This window comes from Acomys russatus, chromosome 4, assembly GCF_903995435.1.
Source record: "Acomys russatus chromosome 4, mAcoRus1.1, whole genome shotgun sequence".
Lineage (NCBI taxonomy): Eukaryota > Metazoa > Chordata > Mammalia > Rodentia > Muridae > Acomys > Acomys russatus.
This window is the reverse complement of record NC_067140.1, coordinates 32,506,222-32,531,949: the sequence shown is the minus strand read 5'-3', so window position 1 is coordinate 32,531,949 and position 25,728 is coordinate 32,506,222. Positions and strand designations below refer to the sequence as shown.

At 42.1% G+C, this 25,728-nt stretch overlaps 1 protein-coding gene across 1 annotated transcript in view; it reads left to right on the top strand.

The window, feature by feature from the left end:
* The first annotated feature begins 2,737 nt into the window (after positions 1 to 2,737).
* Ttc17 (tetratricopeptide repeat domain 17) overlaps positions 2,738 to 25,728 on the top strand; it is a 104,810-nt gene continuing 81,819 nt past the window's right edge. Inside the window, exons 1-2 of the mRNA XM_051144204.1 lie at positions 2,738 to 2,923; positions 21,462 to 21,551. Of these exons, the coding sequence (XP_051000161.1) occupies positions 2,765 to 2,923; positions 21,462 to 21,551 (249 nt within the window). The 5' untranslated portion in view covers positions 2,738 to 2,764. The remainder of the gene's footprint in view (positions 2,924 to 21,461; positions 21,552 to 25,728) is intronic.

Genomic DNA, 25,728 nt, shown 5'->3' with positions numbered 1-25,728 from the left:
TTTTTCCTAGTTTGACTGTGTATTGTGTCTCACTATACTAGGCCTTGAGAACCTTTGGAGAATGACTCGAGTTTTATGCTCAAAATGTAGAAAATAGTATCACAGAGTAGTGTGCTATGTCATTAGTGCTACATTCAGAAGTGGCAGAAACTTGACATCTTCATACACTAGGATTTGAATTGTACCTTAAATGAAAGAAAAGGGATACAAAGACTAGAACAGGATAAGCAAACACTCTTCTCTGTTTTGGAGATACATAAAGACGGAATGGTGTTCATACACAGACATCCTCATACACTGAACATAGACAACTTTTATTTTTATTTATATTTTAATAAGACTGAGATGTAAAAGGATCTACCAGACTATGGAAGGCACATGTAGCTATGTCACTCCTGAGAGTCTGTTATTTGGCCAAAGGAATTTTTGCAAATGTCATTATGGTCACAAGTTAATTTGAGGTTAATCAAAAGGGAGTAGATTATTCACTCGGATAATCTCATCATAGAAATACTTTAAATATAGCCTAGAGATAGATAACATAAGTCAGAATTTCAGGCAATGCAGACACTCTCTTGGGGGCCTTAAAAGTAACTGCCACGTTGAGGGGGCTACCTAGTTAGGAACAAGTAGGTGTTTTGCATTAATGGCCAGTCAGCATCCAGCAAGATGCCAATTGTTTGAGACTAGAAAACCCGACCAGGCCAAACAAGACTTGTGTTTCATAGAAATTGAAATAATGGTTAAAGCTGCTAGGTTTGTCACGATTAGTTGTACAACAGAAAACCATGGAAAACTCGAGGTTCCAGACAAAACCTTTCTCTCAACGGATAGGGGTTATCTAGGAAAAACAAGTGGATGGTCCGTTGAGTTTGTAGATGCTGGTTCTACCTCCTTTCCAGTGGTTAATGCCAAAGAAATTGCTGATAGCTGAAATACTAGGGATTCAACCATTCATTCTGGGGTTCTAGAGCCAGGTAGGTGTGTTAAACAGTTGTTAAATTGTGGGCTAGAGATACATAGCTACTTTCATAATTTAATATACAGTAGACGACTACACCTACAAATAAGATACCGAGAAAAAAAGGATTCCATCATTTGTCACTACTTTAAAACTCAGTTGCACTAATTTAAACTCAATCTGACGCATAGGAGTCCCTTACAACTTGACACCAGCATCACCTCTACCATACTTTGCCTGAACCATGCATGGCCTTTGTGCCAAGCCTTTTGTCACTTGCCTGTAGCTCTCTCCTCTACATGTGCACTCCTACTACACATTATTTGTCTATATTTGAACTTGTCAACATCATGGCTTACTTCTCCACACTCGTATTTCCATTCCCAGTCTCTGCTACCACGCAAAAAGTAGATATATATGCATGGTGTATGTGTGTATGAGATTGTATGCCACATGTATACAAGAGGGTCCCCTAGAGCAGGAGTTACAGGTGGTGTTGAGTCCAGCATTGGTTCCCGGGAAGAGCAGGAAGTGCTGTTTAGCCCTGAGCCATCTCTTCAGCCCCAAGCTACACCTTTTTAATACAATGAATGTTCATTACATCAGTACTTTAAGAATAGTGCCCTGGGAGCCGGGCCTGATGGTTCATGCCTGTAATACCAGCGTCAGGAGGCTGACAAAGGAGTTCAAGGCCTGCCTGGGCAGAGTAATAAATTCCAGGCAACTTGGGCTGCATACCAGGACTACATTTCAAAATAAAAACTCAACTGCTCTCAGAAGAATTAAAAAACAATGCCATGGTTTCTGCCCCTATAGTATGAGGCAGACATTTGTTTTCCTGCAACACACCTGTGAAGGGAGGTGGCAGGGCACTATTCTCGTCCTTTTCCAAACAGAAAAAAAAAGCATAAGAAATTTCAATACAAAATGTTCTGCCATACGAGTGAGCAGCCACAGATATCTCTAAGACTGGAACCTAAGCTAGTTAGCAGCTTACCAAATTGACAGTGAGCCTCTAACTTTAATATGCAAATCAATCACCTGAGACAGATTCAGCAGGGCTGGGGTGGGGGTGGGGGTGGAGGAGAGACACAAGTGCCGAAAACTTGCTTTAATGCAGTCCTAGGAGATGCCAATACCTGGGCTCTACACCTAGGTCTTAAGCTAAGACTGGAGCTGCCCACCCAAGTCCACTAGACAGGTACTGCTGTTAAGGCCCAGAAATCTGGCTACACCAGATGTAATTGATCTGCAAGTACACATCACTTTCCAAATTTAGGAAGAAAACAAAGCATCTACACCGATCAAATATGCAGACTTGAACTGCTATTTTGTATTTGGTATGTTAAGTAGAGCTATTTTTTTATTTCATATGTGACACGCCTTACAGTAGGAGTGTACCGCTTGACACTCCATTACGAGATTTATAAAAAACGCCTCTCTTAGTACGAAAGCATACCTTTTATTGCACTACCAGAAACAAGAATACTTACTTTTAAAAAAGACCACCACCACCACCACCCAGTCTTCTCACTTCTACTTAAACTCCACCTAGTCTATTATTATCTCCCCTCTGGTTTCCACGCTTGGAGATCATATATCCTATAGGAAAAATGATAACTAAAAAAGCAGTTTCCAGCTCTGAGCAGGATCCGCTGCCGCAACCGAGGATGAAGTGACTGGTAGTGACTCCGCAGCACTACGCGGGCTCCTCCTACTGCTCCAGAGGCGACCTCCCCAAGATGGCGGACGGCAAGGAGTAGCTTCCGCTTCCGGTGTGAGCTGCCCGGCCGGGGGGGCAAGATGGCGGCGGTAATAGGGGTCCGCGGCCGGTTCGAGCGGCTCCTTCGCTCCGGCCCAGGTTGGCTTCTCATCCTTTCCGCTATGCTGAGCATGATGACTCGAGGGGCCTTGGCCACTACGCACTGGGTCGTCACGGAGGACGGGAAGATCCAACAGCAGGTAGCGGCCAGGAAGCCCCCCTATAGCCGTGCCCCGTGAGGGGATCCCCGAGCCGGGCCCCGGTGTGGCTCCTCGCAGCCCCGCCCCCAGCTTGCCTTCCCAAGGTCCTGGCCGGCGAGCCAAAGCTTCCTGCGCTCCGATCTGTCACCGTAGCCTCCCCTCGGGTCTCCTTGCCCTGGCTCCTGCGTGGGGAACTTCTCAGCTTTCCATGATGGGGCCGCGCGCCGTCCCGGAACCCTGGGGAATCGAGACTTGAGCTCGGGGATAGGAATTGCACATCCATCATTAGTTCTACCTTTGGAGCCTCTGGGCGGGGACCCGCGTGCCACCACCTCTCCCTGAGGAAGTGGAAAGCAGGTGGCAGTGCCGGGGAATGCGCGAGTCCCAGGCAGATGACAACCAGGGTAGCTTTAGTGAATGGATCTCTAAATGTGATTCCTCCAGTCTCCTTTCCCACTTGGTGGGATTTGTTTCAGGATGTGGTGGTTTTAGGCTGTGCCGTTAACCAGGTCATTAGGGGCTCGTTAAAGACAATCCAATCTTGCTCCTTTCCAAGGAATGCCAGAGGATGCCTCTGGTGGCGTTGCCTGCATCATTCAGTTCTTAAGTGCCCTCATTTCCCGGTGTATTTTACATTGCTTTTTACCTAGTTCCTGTGACCCAGCCCGACACTCAGCATATGCAGTTTACTAGATTTCTGTTTGCTTGAACTGATTTCTCAGAGGAGAGACTGCTTTTCTTATATAACTTTTTGATGCCTGCATTTGCGTTTATACTGCTGATGCTTACAGAGTACGTGCGCGCGCGCGTGTGCGCGTGCTCTACCACAGAATCTTGTAAACTTAATGACTTCTGGCCCTTGACAAAAATCAGAAATTTTCCAGCAGACATTTTAAAAAGAGAAGTGTGTACCACATGCAATTTAAGCATACTGACTCTAATGTTTTAACCAACGCCATGAGAGAGTATTGATCCTTTGGCTTAGCTGTAGAAACGCATTATAAGGTTTATTTTTGTTTAAGGTGAGACATGTAACTGTGTGGCAAATCTAAACAAATATAATTTTAAAGAGTCAACTCCTGCCTTTCCATTATACTGTTTCGTCGGGTATATTTATATCTGACTACCGTTTTAAAAGGTTTCTTTTTCATGGTTATTAAATTTGAGCTTAATTTTTATTAAATTCACGCTGAGGCTTAAAAATGCTGTCAGAAACCCAAGAAAATACAGTCAGGCTGTCTTTTTGACATAAGATTAGAAATCGTGTATCCATCCTCATTGTTTTCATCGTTTGTTTGGCGTTGGTGGTTTTCCCTGAGTCCCTTATGAAGGGAGACATGGAATTAAGTCACTTATGCTGCAATTTGGGGAGCCCTTCTCCTATTGGCTCTTTTGCTATATTGTTTCTGGCCGCAGCTATTTATACTCTGTGACATTGACTTCTCCTTCCCATTTTGGTGTTCCGCCACTCAGCTGAAAAAGTAATCCATCTGAAAAGTGAAGGCTAATTAATGGAGATAGATTATTTATATGCTGAATATTGCCACAGGAGAGTCAGATCGGATTTGGTTTTCTTCTTTAACAAATGCCTCCTTTTGCACTTTGGATCTCTGTCTTAGAGGGGAGTATAGGGACATTAGTAACTTCCCTCAGAGAAGGGCCAAATATTCTGAACCTCCGCCAAGCCATCCCTTCAGTGAGTAACTAGACATAAAGATAAGAGCAAGTCTTTTTTATTTGTGTCCATTTTTAATGGCCCTTCTCATTGACTTTTCCAATTCTTCACTGCATATTAACAGGTGCAGCATTGAGTTCTGGCAGCCATGAATTTTACTGTATAAGAAACCTGTCTCAAAGTGAGAAGGAAAGGAAAGGAATGGGGTGGGGAGAGAGAGAGAGAGAGAGAGAGAGAGAGAGAGAGAGAGAGAGAGAGAGAGAGAGAAAGAATTGCAAGCTGGGTGCTGTGGTGCACACCAGTAATTCCCAGCACTTGGGGAGGCAGAGGCAGGCAGATCTCTGTGAGTTCAAGGCCAGCCTGGTCTATAAATCAAGGCTAGACAGCCAAGGCTACACAGAGAAACCCTGTCTCTAAGAAGAAAACAAAATAAATAAAGTTGTAGACAGCAACGTAACAACTGGAGGGTAGGGGATTTAATCTAAGAGGAAATAAGTACAAATAAATAAAATAGGAATTGGAGATGGTGAGCAGCATTTGGGTTGGACTCTAGTAACCACATAACTTCTGTGTCCTTTCTTGGCAATAAACTGAATTCAGGCAAAATATAATAAGCATAGTTTAGATTGCGGTCAGTGGTCACCTTTAGGTAATATACTTGTACATCAATTTAGGGCTACTGTAGTTCTGTTTGTAAATTCAGAAACATAAGATTCAATTAATATATAGTATCCTAAGTGACATATCTAATCCCTGCTTCTCGATTCTTGGTTCTGTTACTCGGTGGAGAGCAATTTTAAAATAACCTAACTTCACAAAGGAGATATGGGCAAACTGGCAGAGACAATCTTAGAACATTAGAATGGTAAATGTCTTTTTGATTATTTGAATTCAGATATTTAAACTTTTTTTTTTAAGTTTTATGTCATTATTTTCCCACATCATAATAAATTATTTTTCCCCAGCGGATGTGGAGATGTTTATATGAATTTTAAAAATCAGAACTGAAGCCAACTGTGTTGGCACACAAGCTTAATCCCAGCACTCACTGGGGAGACAAAGGCAGGTGAATCTCTGAGTCTGAAGCCAGCCTAGCTTACTTATGTAGCAAGTGCCAGGCCAAATGCTGTCTCTCAGAGAAAGAAATCAGAATTTGCCAAGTGTATATTTAAATAGGGGCATTTCCATTATTGTAGTTAGTCTTAAGGACAGCATGGAGTCTTTACCAGGAGAAATGCACATTCATTGGATTTTTATATCTTACAGACCTAACGATAGAAACCTACCAGTTCTATGCAGGCACAGAAACCATCTGTCCTCAGGTGGGGTGAAGGGAGCTTCACTCAGGCAGATCTACATCCCTGCAAGCAGCTTCTTCTTAGTGAAAGCTGGGCTTGCTGCTGCCAACAGAGGGTGTCCAGAGAAGGCCATGGAAAATCAGTGTTTCGGCTAAGAAGCATACCTCCTACCACTGAATCCCAAGAATGTAGTCTAAGGAATCCTGGCACTGGGGTGTGAAGAGAATGTTCCATTTGCTATGGGTGGTTTTTTTTTCCCCACCACAGACAGAAAAGGGTTAAGGGAGAAGGCTGTCTACCATTGTGAGCTTTTTCCTTAGGTTTGGGTTCTGGGATGCCTCTTTATCATTCATTGGCCCCATTCCTGGAAACCAGAAAGACCATCTGTCTTGATTTTCTTTCCTGCTGCTGTGGTAAAATACAAACACACCTTAAGGGAGAAAATGTTTATTTAGCTCACTATTCCAAGTTACATACAGTCTATTCTAGGAAAATGGGGAGAGGTCAAGGTAGCAGCGGCAACTCACGTCACACGTGTAGAGAGCAATGTGTGCCAGTGGCCAGCTCACTTTCTCCACTTTATACAGTCCAGGCCACAAACACAGGAAGTAGTGCTGCTCAAGTGAGCAGTGGGTCTTCCCATCTCAGTTAACAAAATCAGAGCAATTCCCCAAGGCATGGCCACTGGCTAGATAACCTGTTATTGGGACTCCCTTCCCAGTGGTTCTAGATTGAGTCAAAAATGGCAAAACTAATGATAACTTTTATCTACTTTTATTTAAGCAAGAGTCTTTAACTTGGAGTTGGTCTGTGAACTAGATGAGTGTGTTTTATTAACCAATTAGCATGAGGCTCTACCATGTAATTAGGCCAAAAAAAAAAAAAAAAAAAAAAAACCCTGACATCATCCTTAGGTGTTGAAATGGGGCTGCATAGTTTGGTTCAGTGGTGCATATCTCTAATCCCAGCACTTGGGATGTGGAGGCAGGAGGGTCAGTAGTTGGTTATACTTGACTATATAGCAAGGTTATGACCATCCTGGGCTACACACACAGGAGTACAGATGCACACGCATGCACGCGTGCACACACACACACACTTCAGTTAGAGCCTATGTTCTATAGGCAGCTTCTTCATAATTATAGCTGGAGCTGCTGCTGGTTTTCTTTGTAAATAAACTTCTAGACAATGTTTTAAAATATTTTTATTTTTAAATTTAAATATAATTACATCATTTTTTTCTTTCTTTCTCCAATCCTTCCCGTATAACCCTTTGCTCTCTTTCAAATTCATAGCCCTTATTTCTTTAAGTGTAGTTAAATACTTCTGTTGTTCAGTTTCCATGTTCTTTGCTTCACTGATAATACAGCAGTTTTTCTTTTCCCTCCCTTCCTCCCATCCTTCCTTTTTCTCATTTGTTTGTTTGTTTGTTAAGACAAGATTTCATGTAGCCTAGGCTTCCCTCAAAGTTACTATGTGACAGAGGCTGGCCTTGAACTCCTTGATCATTCTTTCACCAACTCTTAAGTGTTGAGACTATAGAAATGCTCATCAGGCCCAAGTTTTTTCTTTCTTTCTTTTTTTTTCCCAAAGTGCCTGCTAATTCACTTGCAGTTGGAGATTAAATAAATTTGGGGACTAGCCTGCAACCCTTAGCATCCTCTAGCATTCTATTTCTTTAGTTGTTTTCATTTCTGGATGTTTGTTTGAGAAAGATTCTCCTGTAGCTCAAGCTAGCTTCAGACCCACCATGTAGGATGACTTTGAACTTAGTAATCTTGAAGTTCCAGGTGTGTAACCTGTATGTATCATCTCAATATCAGATGAACTCTTGAGTTGGTCCAGCTGTTAGTGTGTGAGCTTGTTCAACCAAGAACTTGTGCTTCTAGCTCCAGGTACAATGCCTCTGGATAGTCTCACCTCAGAAATGGAACTCTCAGCTTTCAGTAAAAATCACTGTTGTTACCCACTATCTCATAACATTGTAGCATTTATTTTCTTGACCACTGTTTCCTTTTCCTCTAAGGTTAGAACCATCAAGCTTTCAATTAGGGGAAAAGAGTATTGTCCCTTAAAGCATACATGATACATCTTAGTACCCTCTAGTCATACATTAGGAGTATTTAGCAATGATAGTAATTATAAGCATGTTAATCTACAGGAGCATGCATTTTGTGCTGTATATTTTAAAGTGCATGAAAATCTTCTCATCACACCAGTAAGTGGAGGAATAGAAGGAAACAAGAGCAAATATGGGAATAATGAAGGCTCATCCAATTCATTTTCTTCCAATTTAGATTATTTCAGCCAAGTACTTAATAGTAAATGTAGATTAGGTGGAAGTGGGAGGTGAGGGGGCTCAGATAATCATGAGTTTATTTGGTGGTTGTATGATCATTTGCCTCCAGTCAGGCAGATGTCTGGGGAGTACAGATGCTGTCCATTGCTCACAGTGAGGTCCCTGAGGGTGCTGATTCATGAAAGCACACTTGCTAGGTAACTTTCAGCAACTCTGGCCCAAAGAAGAGATATAGCACATGGAATTGACAAAGGCCAAAGTCCTGTGACACTGCTCTTCAAGAGGTTAGAAGTGAATAGGCGACTTGGTTTTGGTATGGTGGTAGGTGATTTTTCCAAACCCAAGAGGGGTTGCACATGCCCAGTACATAGCTCAATTCCAATGCTTTTAAGAAAGGAGATCACCTGGTTATGGTGGATCCAGGATCCAGTTCAAATTCTTCCATAACTTCTAACTTAACCCTTCCTTATCTCTAGCCTTTATCTGAGTACCTAACCCACACTCCAAAGCGCCTCTCCACCCCCCCCCATCTCTGTCTCTCTCTGACTCTCTGTCTCTCTCTCTGTCTCTGTCTCTCTCTCTCTCTCTCTCTCTCTCTCTCACATACACACACACACACACACACACACACACACACACACACACACACTTTGCTCTGTAGGGTGTTGTAAGCATCCGTAGGTATGCTGTGCTCTCCCTTGCTTCTGTCTTTTGTACAAGTTTTCTCATCTGACAAATTCAGACTTCACAACTTTTGTGCTATTTTCTTTCTTTGTGTTTCATAACATGTCATATTGCTTTCTGAAAGCATTTACTTACTCCTGCTCTGACCACTTACTTACCTTAGTGCCCTCTGGCCCACTGCCTTGCTACAAAGAGGGCCTGGATACATCCTCCTCTACAACTGGCGCATCACCCAGGCAACAATGTATATCATTAACTGTTGACTGGCTGATGCTATTGAGTGTGATAAGCGGTTCTGCCTCTTAGACGTTTACACTTCCTTTACGAAGCTGGGGTTCACTAGTTTATCATCTGGAAGTGGCTGGGAGGAAGCCTTGGACTTGTGGAAATTTTTAAAAGGTTCGCATAACCCATCAATCAGTCAGCCCTTAGCCTCACAGAAGGGGTGTGGGACAAATAAAGGGGCTGTCATCTCAGGGACCACTCTTGCCTGTCTGCTGTTGATCAGATTATGTTCTGCAGGAGGACATCATCGTCTCTGTCACTGATGTCATACACAGAGGATCGGCTTCATTGCCCAGACATGTAAATATGTAGAGAAGTGATGAGAAAAATGATGAACAAGAAAAGTAAAAGAGAAGAATGACAGAGCCAAGCAGCAAAGACAGAGCTGACAGCCACACTGCTGAGCGGGGCTTTCAGTCAGCTCTGGGCCCAGCAGCTGTTGTAGTTTGGAGGCCACCCTGCTGGAAGTAAACAGAAGGCATGATGGCAGTGAGGACTATGAGGGCTTGCCAGCAGGCCAAGTCAAAAATTAGCACAGTTTTGCACTCCTGAATGTGGAGAGCAGTGCCTGTGTCTCAGTTATACTCTCTGATGCCAAAAGCTGCAACAACAGAAGCTCCTGTGGGCCTCTACAGCCGAGAACTCAAAAGGGTCATGTGTGTACAGATTCTCCTTTCCTCTGTCCTCCCAAAGCCCTTCACCCTGACAGCTCTCAGCGTGACACCTAGGGCAACCCTCATTGCTAGACTCCAGTTCTCAGTAACCTCAGCTTAACCTCCTACCTAGTGGGGACTTCCTCCCTCACTGAGCTCTTTACTTTCTTCTGTTTGTCTTCTGAGCCTCAGGCCAGGACTTCTCCATCTCTGCTGCACCCCTCGTTCCTTGATGACTCTTACTGGCTGCTGTGCTGCCTTGCATCTCGGCCTGATGATCTCATAAGGCCTTCTGCTATAAAACTTGACTTGTTGAGGCCTTCTAGACCTCATCTGAGCTCCATGACTCCTGGGCACCTCCACTCAGAGTGGCATCACATGTCTTAAAACTAACCCTGTCCCAAACGTCTTCCATTCACCAAATTGTTGAGCCCACAAATCCTGGTGTTTTTCTTGACTCTTTTTATTCTCTGTTCCATACCAAGCCTAAAATAACCTTTACTTTCCCATCACCTTTACTTCCAGAATGAGCCTTGTCTCTCCAGGTCTCTTCTAGTCCCCACTGGTGCCGCCTCAATCCTGCCAGTTCTTAACTGGTCTTCTCGTGTCACTTGTGCCCCCAGATGGTCTGTTCTCCCAGGAATTATTGGAAATATTTTGTTTTGTTTTTAAACACAAGTGGCCACATCACTTACTCTAAGATAGGAGGAAAGCAGAGAACATGAGAGCGCCTTCAGTGGTTCCCCTTCATACATGAAGATGGAAATCTAGGTCGTGCTATAGCATACAAGGCCTGGGAGACCCAAGACCTGGCCAATCTCCAGCCTCAGAGCCCACTCTCCGTAGGTATGTTGTATGTCCACCTTCACAGCTTTGGGGCCATTCATACCTAGCAAGTTTGCACCGTTGGGCCTTCCTCTACAGATCCTTTCATAGCTCAGCCCGCCTCTTCTTTCAGGTCTGTTCACATGACGCCCTCTTCTACACATCTAAAACATCGTCTTTTCCAACACTGTACTCTTCCTCTGCTTTAGTCTTCACAGTGCTTGCTATGCTAGCACTATATTACAGCATTTATAGTTCCTGTCAACAGGAGAAGGTGCTAGCCTTGTGTCCTTCAATGAAGTAGCCCCAGAACTGAAAACAGTGCCTGTCACGTGGTATAAACTCAAGCAATACTGCACAAGTGAAAAAAAGTGTGTGCGCGCATACATTATTTTTACCTGTAATATTACCTGTGTCAGTATACTCAAAGGCCACCATCATTTTAGTGGTCTAGAGCATGGACAACGTGTTTACTTGAAAGCAGCATTGATTCTCTCTGTGACAAATAAAAAGCTTGGACAAGTTAATTCCTCTCTAGGAGCTCTTTGTCTCTGAACAAAGGCCGCCTGGCCACATCATAGTGAGTTTTCTTCCTCAAAGTTCCTGTGTATTTGCAAACACTTTTATGAATTTCTCTTTTAAGCATACAACTGGGAACATTTTGTCTGATGACTAACTTGCTAGTTTAAAACCAAGGCATCTGTCAACAATAGAAATAAAAAAGCTTCCTCTTTGGTTAAGACTGATAATAATCAGCTGTATGAATATTCTATAGTATGTTTATTTGGTGCTCTTGGCAGGTGTTTAGATTTTCCAGGATTTTTACTGTCAAATAATGCTGTTGCAAGTGAGTGTGATCATATATATTTCTTTGCATTTGCCTATGAGTATTCATAAGATGAATTCTTAGAAATGGAGTTAACTGGTTTAAATAATGCATTATGCTTAACTTTCTTAGGTATTGACAAATTACCACACCAAAGGATTGTGTCAGTATTTGAAAATTGGGATGTGTGAAACCTTTGCCCATAATCTGACTTAGCAAAAGACCTTGCATTGGCCTTAGTTAGACAGCACTGTGGCCATCAGTAGGAGTGGCAAGCAAAAAAGCAGTCTTCAGTTTCATTTTCATTTCATGTCTTCCTAGAAAATTAAACCTTTATCATTAATGTGTTTTTCATACTTGCTGGGATGGCAGTAAAAGAAGTCAGCTGGACTGATTCCATCCCCTGAGCAGTGGGTTAGGAATGGGGTTGAACTACATCCAGTTGCCTCTTTTAGGGCAGGGATTTCCAGCCTCAACTAGCAAAGTCATCCCCAGGCCATTGAGTTTCCCATCACCTCAGTAACAGTACAGCTGCCGTATTGTACTGTACTGTACTTGCACTGTTTATAGGGCCTCCTGTAGGAGTTGAGTAATCTAGTTATCTCAATGGGAATTTTACCTGGTATTATATCTGGCTTAGTGAGTGTTTTTATTGTTTTATATTGCTGCTGTTAAAAAAAAAAAAAAAAAAAAAAGGACTACAAACTTAATGGTTTAAAACAACCCAAATTTATTACCCTCCAGTTAATGAGGCTACAAGTCCAACCTGAAACTTATAAGCATAGTCCAGAGGACAGCAGGCTGTGCACCTTCTTGGAGGCTCTGGGCAAGGGCCACCTTTTCTACTGACTGGTGGCTGCCAGGATTCCTTGGTTCACTTTCATTGCATCTTCAAAATCAGCAGCAGTGCAGCCCCCTGACCTTCTTTTCTCTCTCTCTGTCTGTCTTTCTGCCTCCCCCCAAGTGTGTGTGAGTGTGTGTGTGTGTGTGTGTGTGTGTGTGTGTGTGTGTGTGTGTACGTGTGTGCTTCCTGTTCTGTATAATTACACTGTACCCACCTGATATCCAAGGTGTGTTCTCTGTCTTAATTAAAACAGTCTGATTAGAACCATTCATCTGTTTGACATCTTAATTCTCATTTGCCATATAGCATAATGTATCCACAAGATTAGGGATTAGAGCATGGAAATCTTGTTGGGCCTTTATTCCGCCTGCTGCTGTGCTCAGTACTTATTTACTACTTGAATTAAAGTCACATCTGACTACATATAAAACAGCTATCTTTAATATAAACAGTAATTGGGAGGAAGAGGCAGGAAATCAGAGGTTCTTGTTCAATTTTAGCTACATAGGAGTTTGAGGCCAGCCTGTCTCAAAAAAGAAAATAATAATAATAATAACAACAACAACAACAGGCCGGTTGGTGATGGCGCATGTCTTTAATCCCAGCACTTGGGAGGTATAGGCAGACAGGTGGATCTCTGTAAGTTCGAGTTCAGCCTGGTCTACAGAGCAAGATCTAGGACAGCCAAGGATGCATAGAGAAACCATGTCTTAAAACACACACATATATATATATATTTACAAGATTCTTGACAAATACAGAGAAATAATCCATGACTCTTGTCATCTCATCCAACATTTCATTTTCTTCCCTTGTAAAGTTATAATTAGTCTAGCTGAAAGTGTTGTTTATATATTTTCCCTGTGGCATGAATCCTAAAGAATAGTTTAAGAGTTATGTATTTGTTGCTTATGTTGGAAATGTTAATTATCTTGCTTTTCAACCAGAAAGACATTGTTTAACATGAATGTTCTTACAAATTGGCTACAATGTTGTGAGCATTCAAATCTAGATAATAACTGTACAGTACACTGCACATGTCTGAATTATGCCAGATTAGGCAGTTTTACAACCATGGTTTCTAGAAATTGCAATAACACGAAAATAAAATCTAGTTAAGGGTAAACATCAGGGAAGGATGGTGGCCATAAAATTCATGTGATAGTCAGGATTCATGTGTGTGTGTGTGTGTGTGTGTGTGTGTGTGTGTGTGTGTTTAATTTGGTGCTTGATAATTGTTCAAACTGAGAGCAGATTTAACTTTCCCATTTAAATATTATACAAGTCTCCTAACAACAAAAACTACAGCAAAACAGTTGTCTTAACAAAGTGTGCACTCAAAGGTGAGGAAGATGGCTCCATCCATAAATGCTTGCTGCACAAGCCTGAGAACCCTAGTGTGATCCCCAACACCCATATAAAAAGCCAGGCATGGCGCCTATGCTTGCAGTCCCAGTGTTGGGAGGGTGGAGACCAGAGAAAGCCTGAAGCCGGCCAGCCAGCCTAATCTGTTAGTCCCTGTCCTTAATCATGCAAAGGTTCCTTGGTCAGTTCCTTGACAATAGCAATAAATTATACTTCAGATAAGATCTGAAGAGAAAGGTATGGTCCAGAAAAGACAGTAGCTGAGCATTTTTGAGGTCTTCTCCCTGGACCCACATCTGTGACAAGAACTGTCTTCATGAATACCTAAGAGAAAGCTGTCAGACTGTTCTTCAGAACTGAGATTTTACTTGCCATTACAGTTTATTTAAAGTTAAATAAAACAAAATCGTTTCGCAGTACTCTCATGTTTGATGTTTAAGTAAAGATAATGTACTTAGAGGTAGAAGTTTTCTTTATAAACTTAAGCAATATGCACTCATTGTTGGAAAGACAGGAAACACAAAGTCATAACCTAGAGTCCCACTACGTAGAATCATTCTTTAAAAATACTGTATATAAACTATCAAATTTAGAGTGAGGCAGGAGAAATATTTTTAAGTGTAAAAGAAAAGGCCAATATAGAATCTCACAAAGAGATTAAAATGTATTTCTAGTTATTCTCGTGTTCCTAAAGTCTTATAGAAACTCATTGTTGGTAGGAATTTAAGTTGAATCAACTGTTTTGGAGAAAATCAACCGAAAGCATAAAGTGCATTTCCTGTGACTTAGACACGCTCTTCAAAGGAAAGCATACATCAGGACAGCTGTCCAGAGGGTCTGCGTGGAAGGACGCTTATCACAGGTTTATTTATTTTTTTAGTAAAATAATGAATAACCTAAATTTTAGTAAGTGAGGCTTTATTAACTATTAGCTAAGTGTGGTGGCACACATCAGTAATCCCACTACTTGGGAGGCCGAAGTAGGGAGTTCAAAGTTAGTCTAGTTAAACAGTGTCAACCTGTTAAACACTAAAATTGAGGTCAATCTGAGGCTACAGCTCTGTTGGTAGGTGCATCTCCAACACGGCATAAACTGTGTGGTGCTACCCCTGTAATCCTTGCCCTTTGGAGGGGGATCAGAATTTCAAGGTTATTCTCAGCTTAACAGAGACCATCCTGGGCTATATGAGACCTTGTGTCAAAAATAAATTAGAGATGGCATTGTAGAGTGCTTTCTGTGCAGTCACAGAGAGCTGAGTTCCACACTCTATAACCACAGAGAAAGTGTGAGCACATCAGCACATGGGAAAGCAGATGAGGAATCTTGCTGGCCAGCCCATCTGGATGAATGGGTGAGCTCAGGGTTCAGTGAGAGGTTGTCTCAAACCTTCAGGTGGAGAGCAGTTGAGTAGGGCACCTGGCATGGAACTTGTACCTTTGTAAGTATGTGAACACACACACACACACACACACACGGGGAGAAGGAGGGAGGGGGAAGACATTATGAGGTGATAGCTTGGCCAGAAAAGTGCTTGCTTTGCAAGTATGAGGACCCAAATTCAGTCCCCAGCACCACATAAAAAGTCATGCATGTAATCTCAGCACTGTGGAAAGCTAGAGGATCCCTGGGACTGGTTGCCTCACCAGGCTAGACTAATTGGGAAGTCCCAAATTCCAGTAAGAGAATCTCAAAAAACAAGGTAGCTATTACATGAAGAGTGACACCTGAAGTTGACCTCTGGTCTTCACAGGCTCATGAACACAAACACATATACCTGCATATACACATAAGTAAGATTAATGATCCATCTGTATTTACTGGGGGAGACATCCAATAAAGTGGGCAGAGGAGTGGGCAGACAAAGGTTAGAATACACTAGATATTATTCTCATTTTTAAAAATTGCTACATTGATTGATTGATTGATTGACTGACGGACTGTGTTGGGGAGTATCTTGCATGGATTATGCACATGCCATGGCATGCATGTGGGGATCAGAGGAAACTTTTGGGAGCAGGTTTTCTCAGCCCACCACATAGGTGGCCAGTGATGGAACTCAGTTCATCAGAATTGGCAGGAAGTATCTTTACTTACTGAGTCATCTCTAGAAGCTCATGTTCCCATTTTGGGAGGATAGAAGTTATCATAACATATATCTAACAGTAGGTATCTCTGAAGATGAGAGTTCAAATCATTTTTATTCTTTTTCTTGATTCTGTCTATATTGTTTGTATTTGAAGTACCACACTTAATTATAATCAGAAGAAAAAAAAGCTTGAGCTTTGTTAGAATTAAGTCCCATGCATCTGGAGATGGCTCAGCAGTTAAAAGCACTGCATGGTTCTGCAGAGGACCTAGGTTCTATTCCCAGCACCCACATGGCAGCTCACAGCCATCCATAACTCCAGTTTCAAGGAATCCTATGCTCTCCTCCGGCCCCCTGGGGAGCCAGGCATACATGTGGTGCACAGGCATTCATACAGGCAAAGTACTAATGTACCTAAAAAAAATTTTTTTTTAAATAAGATCTGTAAGGGCAGAGAGCTTTGTATGATATATTGAACAACTGAACTACTTAGAAATAGCCACTGCTTAATTGGAGTAAATGGAAAGTTTAACAGAAAGTAGGATGGAGCGGGGAGACACACGTGTGTGTGCATGAGCGCTCTTGAGCATGTGTGGGAGGTATACAAGCCAGAGGTCATCCTCCAGTGTTGTTCCTTTGTTTCCATAAACCTTCCTATCTTTTTAGGACAGGACCTTTTCCTAGCCCTGCTGTTTTCTGCTTAGAAGCCCCAGGAGCCACCTGTCTACCTCCCTGGCACTGGATTCCAAGCACGCATCACCACTCCCAGCTTGCTTTGTGTTGTTTAGGTTCTGGAGCTTGAATGCAGGTCCTCAGGCGTGCATAGCGAACACTTTACTGATGGAGCCATCTCTTTAGTGCCAGAAGAAACTTTTAACTGCAACTCTGGAAAGCACCCTTGCTCCAAGCAAGTAAAGATTATATGGGCCAGTTGAAAATATGGCAATCTCATTGATTTGAATAGTAGATTTTTTTTTTCAGGGATATAAGTCAGGCTGGTAAAAATGTGATAGAGGTAGAGTTAAAAAGTTAGAAGAACCTAGAAGTCATCTAATTGGGTCCTTTCAGCTGATAGATAGGGAAGTAGCTCAGTAAAGGAAGATAATTTAATTCAACTAGTCATCGGACATGTAATGTACATGCAATGCTTGGTGAGACAGGAATGTGTATACATGTAACGCTTGACTATGCAGAGTGTGTATACATGTAGCACTTGACTGTACAGGAGTGTGTATACAGGTAATGCTTGACTATACAGGAGTGTGTATACATACAGTGCTTGATAATACAGCAGTATGTATACATGTAACACTTGTCTGTACAGGAGTGTGTATACATGTAACGCTTTGACTGTACAGGAGTGTGTATTCATGTAACACTTGACTATACAGTAGGGTGTATGCAGGCTCTTATGGGAGACAAGAAGAGGATAGATGGTTGGCTTCATAAAAGAAATGTCATTGGTTCAGTCGTCTAGTCCCTGTCAAAAGCATCAGAAGTAGGTGCCAAGGAGAGAAGCAGCATGTGCAAAGGCACAAGAGACTTGTCTTAGCTGGGGTTTCTCTTGCTGTCAAAGCAACTTAGAGAGGAAAGGGGTTGTTTCATCTGACACTTTGAGGGAGCAGTCCATAACTGAGAGATGTCAAGGCAGAAGCTGAAGAAGAGGCCATGGAGGAATGCTGCTTACAGGCTTGCTCCTCCTGGACTACTCAGCCCACCTTGTGATAATGTCCAGGAACACCTGTCCAGGCGTGGCACCACCTACATACAGGCTTGCCAAAGCCCCATCTTATGAAAGCATTTTATCAATTGGGGTTCCCGTCTCTCTGATGATGCTCTCTTGGGTCAAGTTAAAAAGCAAACACAAAAACAAATAGGCAGCACAGGACTCTTAAAAGAACCACAAAGATGCCATGGCAGAGGGTCTTTAAAGATAGGCAAAGTTGGACCAGTGAAATGGCCAGACTTGAGTAAAATCCCTGGGACCTACACATGGAAAGAAAGATTCTCTGACCTCCACTTATGGGCACATGTGTACATGCTTACACACTCGATTAATAATTAGTAATATTAGGGACGCATCAGGAATAACATGCACACTTTCTGAATTATAAACATTCCATTGGCATGTTGGGCAAACCACAAGTACCAGTATAATTTGTCCCAGGGCATAAATAGGGTAGGTTTTTGTGCTTCTTCAGCCCCATTCTCAGGCCTCCTTAAATGCAAGCTGGCTGGTCCCTAGTAGCTCAGATAGTTCTGATGAGAGTCTCTGTAGTACCAGCTGACCTCACTTAGGAAATCCTATCTCAGAAATAACCACAGTGACTAATAGAAAAGCGTACACTGGCCAGGGCTCCCCTGTGAGGAAGGGGAAGCCAGGGATGTAGTTGTGATAAAGAAGGAAATTATGGGTACCAACCAGCAAAATCTAGAAGTAGACTAAGTAGTGTTGTTTCAGTTTTATATAGAGGTAAAATGCTAGTCTTAGAAGGTTTCAGGGTATTATACTTTCTGTGATAGTGTCTTTTTGCTTTTTTGGTTTTTGTTCTTGTTGTTTCTTGCTTGCATGTATGTCTGTGTGAAGGTGTCAGATCCTCTGGATCTGGAGTTAGAGACAGTTGTGAGCTGCTGGGAATTGAACCTGGGTCTTCTGGAAGAGCTGCTAGTGCTCGTAACTGCTGAGCCATCTTTCCAGCCCTTCCCATGATAGTGTCTTAACTTAAAATTTTGAATAAAAACCTACTGTATGTCATGTTCTTAAGAGGAATATTTTTAATGAGTTTATCATAAGATTTTATTCATCAATTTTCACACTGCTGCCAGGAGAAGAGTGGGTTGCGATGCTACTTTCATATGTTAAAATGAATACCATTACAAGGGTTAGAACAATACTGTGTATGAATAAGTTGCGTATGAGGCTTGAACTAATATCACTACAGAAATGTGTCATTTCCTGCTGTAAAAGACCACTGACGATTGACTAAAGTTTGCCTTTCTAAAACATCACATGTGTGTACCCTTATATTGGTCATTTTGTTTAAAATGTTCACCTTATCTAACTTGGCAATGGAGCCGTTTCCATCGCTTGCTGTGTGGATTTACTAAATCTTAGGGCTCTGATAGGAGATGTGGCTATTAACAGTGTCTCAGTTTGGGGCTGGAAAGATGGCTCAGCAGTTAAGAGCTCTGGCTGCTCTTCCAAAGGACTCAGGTTCATTTGCCAGCACTCACATGGTGGCTCACAGGCATTTATAATTCCAGTTCCAGGGCACAGCACCCTGACACAAACATACATGCAGGCGAAACACCAATACACAGAAAATAAAAGTAAAGCAGAAAAAGAAAAACAAGGTCTTGATTAATTGGAGAAAGCAACAAGTAAAATCTATAAAAGTCCACTTGATAGGAGTAAAATACTTACTGCTGTTTTATATCATTGGATGCATGTGCTCTAAGGAAACTGCAGTGGAATTGTCTGGCACATTCTGTCATCTTTAGTGAAGTAGGTTGTTGCAGAACAATGAAGTGTCACCTAGAGGCGTAGAGAGTGTATCCTCCCAGATCACAGGATTGAGTCCACACAGTCACATTTCACATGCCTGCTCACTTTTTCCCTGCAGTATAATTGCTCTAAATATAGTTTGTATTTCTTTTCTCAACTAGAGCAAGTGAAAATAATTCTGCCTTTCCTTTGTGATTCAAATTCAGGGCCTATAAGCATTTATTGTGCGGTCAGGAAGTGGAAATAGGTGGCATTTGTCACTTGATGAAAAGCCAAAGTGAACTTTGAGATCTTAGTGTGCTGTATATTCTCTTCTGTTTGTTTGTTTGGTTGGTGGTTTTATTTTATTTTATTTTTTGAGACAGGATCTCAATATATAGCCCACAGACTTGTCTCAAATTGATAATCCTGCTTCATCATCTTGAGTGCTGGGATTAAACTACCTCTCTCTAATACCTCTCGCTTTTGCTCATGAGTGTCTTTAAATGGTAAAGATTATGACAGTGTATCATTCCTTTACACATTTTACAGAGAGAACATAGGAGTATAAAAATTCCAAGTGCTGGGGGCTGGAGAGATGGCTTAACGGATAGAGCACTGTCTGTTCTTCTAGAGGTCCTGAGTTCAATTCCCAGCAACCACATGGTGGCTCACAACCATCTATACTGGAATCTGATGCCTTCTTCTGACAAACAGGTGTACATACAGATAGAGCACTCACATACATTTAAAAAAAAATCCAAGTGTTGAGTCAGTGGGCCAGGCCTGTAGAGACTTAGTAAGCACGTATGGGCAGAGTGGATGCTCTGGTATTTGCAGGATTTTCGTGTAGTATTTTGAGGAGAGGTACTCAGAAGGAAAGGAATCTATGCTGGCATTTGCCGAGATAATTACCATAACATTTTAGAATTTAATGCCTTGAAATTACTGCAGTAAAGATACAGGTCAGGTCATAACTCTTCCCTTGCTAAGCCTCTCTCTGGCAAAGAGCCATGCCATTTGCTGTCACCTCAAAAAGAGAAACCCAGCTGTCAGTAGCTACCCTTCTTGTCAGCTAATAATCTTATCCCAATGCCTCTGCTAGCTGCTACATCTTTGCTAAACCAGAAGCTTCAAGGAAGCACAACACACTTCTCTTACAGTGGGATGTGAGGAAACTGGCTATGGGAGCATTTCTTAATCTAAAAGTAAGATTGTTCACTAGCTCAGAACGTTGTCTCCATCTGTCTTACTCTTCCTGCAAGTTCTTCAAATACCAAATAACAGGCTTGGATGTTCAAGACCGAAGGACTGATCCTTCACTTCCTGCCCCTCTGGGTTCTTGGTTTTCTGGAAACTCCATTGAATAGCTGCTGTTTGAGGACTGGACAGGATGCAACTAAGCAGGTGTTCTTGGCTTTCGATGTGAAGTCTTTTATACTCATGCCTCTGGCTGCAGCTTTTACATTTTCTCCCTTGTTCTAGTCCACTGTTGCTTTATTGATGGAATTAGGTGTCTGCTATCTCTTCAGATGCGAGTGTTGTGGTGAGTAGTATCCCTGTACATAGGTTTGTCTCCTTGTTTAACGATGCTGTAGTTCCCTAGAGCTTGTCTCGTTAAGTAAAGGACTGTGTACTGCTGATGAGTATGTGGTACATGTTGAAAAAACCCTTTGAAAGTGAGAGCAAATCTCCAAGCTGCTGCCAGTGAGTGGGGTTCATCTTCCTGTATCTGCAAAAGCACAGTCACCTGATCTGTGAGAGAACATGCGCTCTAAGTAATAACTCTACAGCTGATCTTACATCATCTTTGACTTACGACTTCTCCAAATGGCCTTGCAAAAATATGTTTAATATTTTCTTTTCTCTCACTTCCAAGTCTCTTCAGATATGAAGCATGCTATCAAAACCAAGCAATCTGTTTTCTTGCTCTTATAGGTATGAAAACTACTTAAAGGAAACGATTTTATTGTTTGTTGCCAAGTACTTCTCTTGCCGAATTTACCCTTTGGACTCTGTACATGCTGAGCCCCCGCTCACCAAGCAGCCCCCCAGCCCTACCTACATGAGGTCACTTTGGAAATGCCCCTGCAGACTAACACAAGCTGAAATGGTGATGAGACAGCAACTGAACTCAGTAGATGGAGCGTTATTAGTCAAATTGAGATGAATGAAATGGGAGTTTGATTTACTTATTTATTGCTTTCTTGTAGGTGGACTCACCAATGAACTTGAAGCATCCACATGACTTAGTCATATTAATGAGACAAGAAACAACAGTTAACTACCTCAAAGAGTTAGAGGTGAGACAACTGAATATGTGATGTGCAGCTGAAACTTCTGCCTCCCAGGAGCTGACTGTGTTCAAAGAACAGCTAGAGTGAATTGTTAAGCCCAATTCCTGTGACTTTTGGAGCAATATGATTTCTTTTTTTAAAGATTTATTTATTTATCATGTATACAGTGCCCTGCCTGCATGCACACCTACAGGCCAGAAGAGGGCATCAGATCACATTATAGATGGTTGTGAGCCACCATGTGCTTGCTGGGTATTGAACTCAGGACCTCTGAAGAGCAGAAGGTACTCTGAACTTCTCAGCCATCTCTCCAGGCCAGGAATATGATTTTAGATCTTGCTTTGAGGCAGGGTCTTTCAAAATAATCGCTTTGACAAATTTTGTCAAAATGAGATAGGGGTGTGTGTGTGTGTGTGTGTGTGTGTTATTAAATTTGTTCCTAAGCAGTTTTACTCATGTATTTAATAATACTGACTACTCTCAGCCCTGCCTCCTCACTGTGTGTGTGTGTGTGTGTGTGTGTGTGTGTGTGTTATTAAATTTGTTCCTAAGCAGTTTTACTCATGTATTTAATAATACTGACTACTCTCAGCCCTGCCTCCTCACTACCCCTGTCTACATCCATCCTCTCCATCAAGGTGATTTGAGTAATAGAGAAACAGAGTGCCCTGGTGTAGGTATCAACCTAATCTCCACTCACTTAACCCTAGAATAGGTTCTATGTCATTGCCCTCCCCCATCCCCTACCTCCAGTATGAAGAGGACATGCCCTCTGGTATGCTCTGACAAGTGCTTGGGTAAAATTTGAAAAGAAAGAAAAGCACTGGACGTGGTTACTCACATCTTTAATCACAGTGCTCCAGGGGCAGAGAGGTCTCTGTGACTTCAAGGCTAGCCTGGTCTGTACAAAGAGTCCCAGGACTAACTACACAGAGAGACCTTGTCTCAAAAGGAAAAAGAAACAGAAGAAAGGAGCTGGGCAAGTAGCACCCACACCCATCATCCCAGCCCTTGAGGTCCAGGCCAGTCCAGTGTACACAGTGAGGTTCTGTCTCCAAAACGAGGGTGGGGGGGGGTTCATTAAACCAAAAAATTATAATTTTCATTCATTCTGAAGGAGTAAAAATTAGGGTTTCACTATTGTTTTTTCTCATGGTGAAGTCAAAAAGTCTGAGCCAGTTTGTGCTATGAAAGCTAGAAACTTACATGGGGAAAAACAAAATATGGCTTTAGTTTAATGAACAAATCAAACAGCATTGCTAGGCACTGGTTTTCATCATTTATATCCATGAGCTCAGTTGTTCAGTAACATGAAGTGATTGGAAAGACTAGACTCCTCCCTGCCCCCCACATAAACTGTCTACTTAAAGTTAAAATATAAATTATATCTAAAAATTTAAAGAAAATAAGCTATAGGAAAAATCAAAAGCCAAATGAGAGTTAGAAAATACTGGGAATAAGCAAAAATTGTGAATGTAGTGTGCCTTTGACCAGGATGGACTTCTGTGGGGCTTTTTGGTTTTGTTTTAAGATTTATTTATTTATTATTTATTCAGTGTTCTGCCTGCATTGTGAGCTTGTACACCAGAAGAGGGCACCAGGTCTCAGTATAGGTGGTTGTGAGGCACCATGTGGTTGCTAGGAATTGAATTCAGGACCTTTGGAAGAGCAGACAGGGCTCTTAACCACTGAGCCATCTCTCCAGCCCTGACCAGGATGGACTTCTAAGGACCACCTCAGTTTAGAGGAAACAGACCTAGAGACAGGACCTGCTCAGGTGCTCAAGGCAGACGTGGCAGGACTAGAGGCAGATGCCTCCAGCTTGTTCTTGGGTTTTGTTTGGGGAATTTTTGTTATTTTTCTCTCTTAGTTTGCTTTCTATTAAAAACCATGACCACCCCCCTCCAAACCAGGGGAAGAAAGGGTTTATTTGACTTATGTGTCCCCAGCACAATCCATCATGAAGGGAAGTCAGAGAAGGAACCTGGAGGCCGGAACTGGAGCGGAGACCTTGGAGGAACACTGCTTATTGGCTCAAGGTCACCTGGCACCCGCTCACAGTGGGCTGGTCTTTCCCACATCAGTCATTTTAATGAAGAAAGTGCCTCCACAGACCTGCCTATGGGCCAGTCTGAGGGAAGCAGGCATTTTCTCAGTTAAAATTTCCACTTCCCAGGTGATTCTAGTTTGTGTCAACTTGACAAAAACCGACAACAAGAACAACAAAAAGAAAAAGAAAAACGAAAACAAAACCCCGCACTAGTACCGTTTTGTGAACACTGAACCCAGAGCATGCTGGGCACGCACTGTACTCCTAACAGCTTACATCTTGAAAATCAGCGTCCTGTTAAACTAAGTCAATAATTCATTTCGGGCTACACTAAGCCCTGAATTTCACCGGCATAAATCCAGACCAGTACCTCTATTAGCATATATGTGTCTACGGATGTTTAACTTGTGGGAAGTAAAGGGGAAAGGCGTTCAGCACCTGTGAACTAGCCCTACTGAAGTAGTGGCTTTAGAGCATAGAACTCAGGGTCAATAACACTTTAAAACAGTCTCCAACCCTAACACTGATGGTTATAATCCTGGAAATGTTGGGGTTTTCCCCACTAATATCAGGAATACAACAATAGACTTCTTTGTAGGGATTCATGCTTTAAAGCATAACCTGTTTTTATTTAAACATAATGTTCAAATAAATGGCAGTTGTTCAGAAGTTAGCGTTTGCTTTTGGATGCATAGACACATTACGTCCACTTACTGCTGTTACTTTTTTAGTGGCATCAATAGAAGAATCCAGTTTAATAATATGCAATTAATTCATCCAGTAAGTGAAATGTACTGGATCCACCAATTTTGAAGTAAGTTTAGTGTAGGAATTTATGCTTTCTTCACATAGACAGGACAGATAGGTGAGATACAAATACAGATATAAAAAAGAGCGGCCGAGCTTAAAAGCAGTGGAAGCATGCCTCTGAAAGGACAAAGAAACAGAAGCGCTAGTGGGGGATATAGCCGTGAGCAGGCTATGTTAGAGCGCTGGCCATGCTCTGGGTGACGTGGAGGAGCGGGTGCAGGCTTACTGCCTCAGAATGGAGGTGGTGGTGGGGGACCAGCTTGCTTTACAGAAAGCCTGAGAAGAAAATTAGCAAAAAGGCAAAGTAAAGCCCAATGAACACAAATGATAACAAATCGTCCAGCAGTTCAGCAGCCGCACCGTCAGCTCGGCATCGTGGCAGGGTCGGGCAGAACACGGAGTCGAAACTCCACAGTGCTAAGGAAGAGCTAGGTCAGCCTTGGGAGCTGGGTGGACTCTGGAAGCCACTTCAGAGTACGTGTCATGGGAGACTGCTGTGGAGTGACCTAAGTAATAACAAAGATGAAGTTGCCGTGAGCTGAGATTTGAGCTCATTTGAGAATAAAGTCAGAGTAAAGATGCTTTCTGGCACATAAGCAGAAAGTTTCCTATCCACAGACCTTCACTTGCATGAAAACATAAAGAATGTACTTCATAAAAAGGGGAAAAAAATGAGTAGAAGTACATAGAATATATAATGGTGATTTTAAAGCCTTGAAAAAGTTGCTAAATTTATTCATTTATGGCATCCTAACAGATTAAACTATATGCAAAATTTAATAATACATAGTTGCAGTATGACAGAGCTAAAACAGTTTAGACTATTTTATAATGTTCAGGAGGGGAAAAAAAGGAAATCCCATTGGAAATATTTTCATCACATATATTAAAAATGTAGGAATGGCTCCATGCTGAAGTAGTCTTACCAAAAATCTAATTAGAGCCCAACATCAATCATTTTTTCCTACCACTAGTTTCCTTTGTCATTGTTTCTTTTACCTATTTAAAATACTCCTCGGAGACAAGACTGGAGGTTTCATTGGACTGTGAAGAAGTCTGTGACATTGACAGGTTCTTACCCCAAATCCCCATGCCAGTATTCATAGAAATACAGAGGACGACGCTAAGGAACTAGGGGAACCTTCGGTCAAAATGGTCCAAAAGACTGGCAGATTCTGTAGCGCAAACAGCCTGGTTCCTTAAACAAATCATATGGGGAAGGGGGCGGGGGAATGATGTGGTCACTACTGGACAGCCGGTTGTAGATTTCATTGTATTCTTTTTTAAGACTTTATTTTTGAAATTTTTGTATAATTTGTTTTA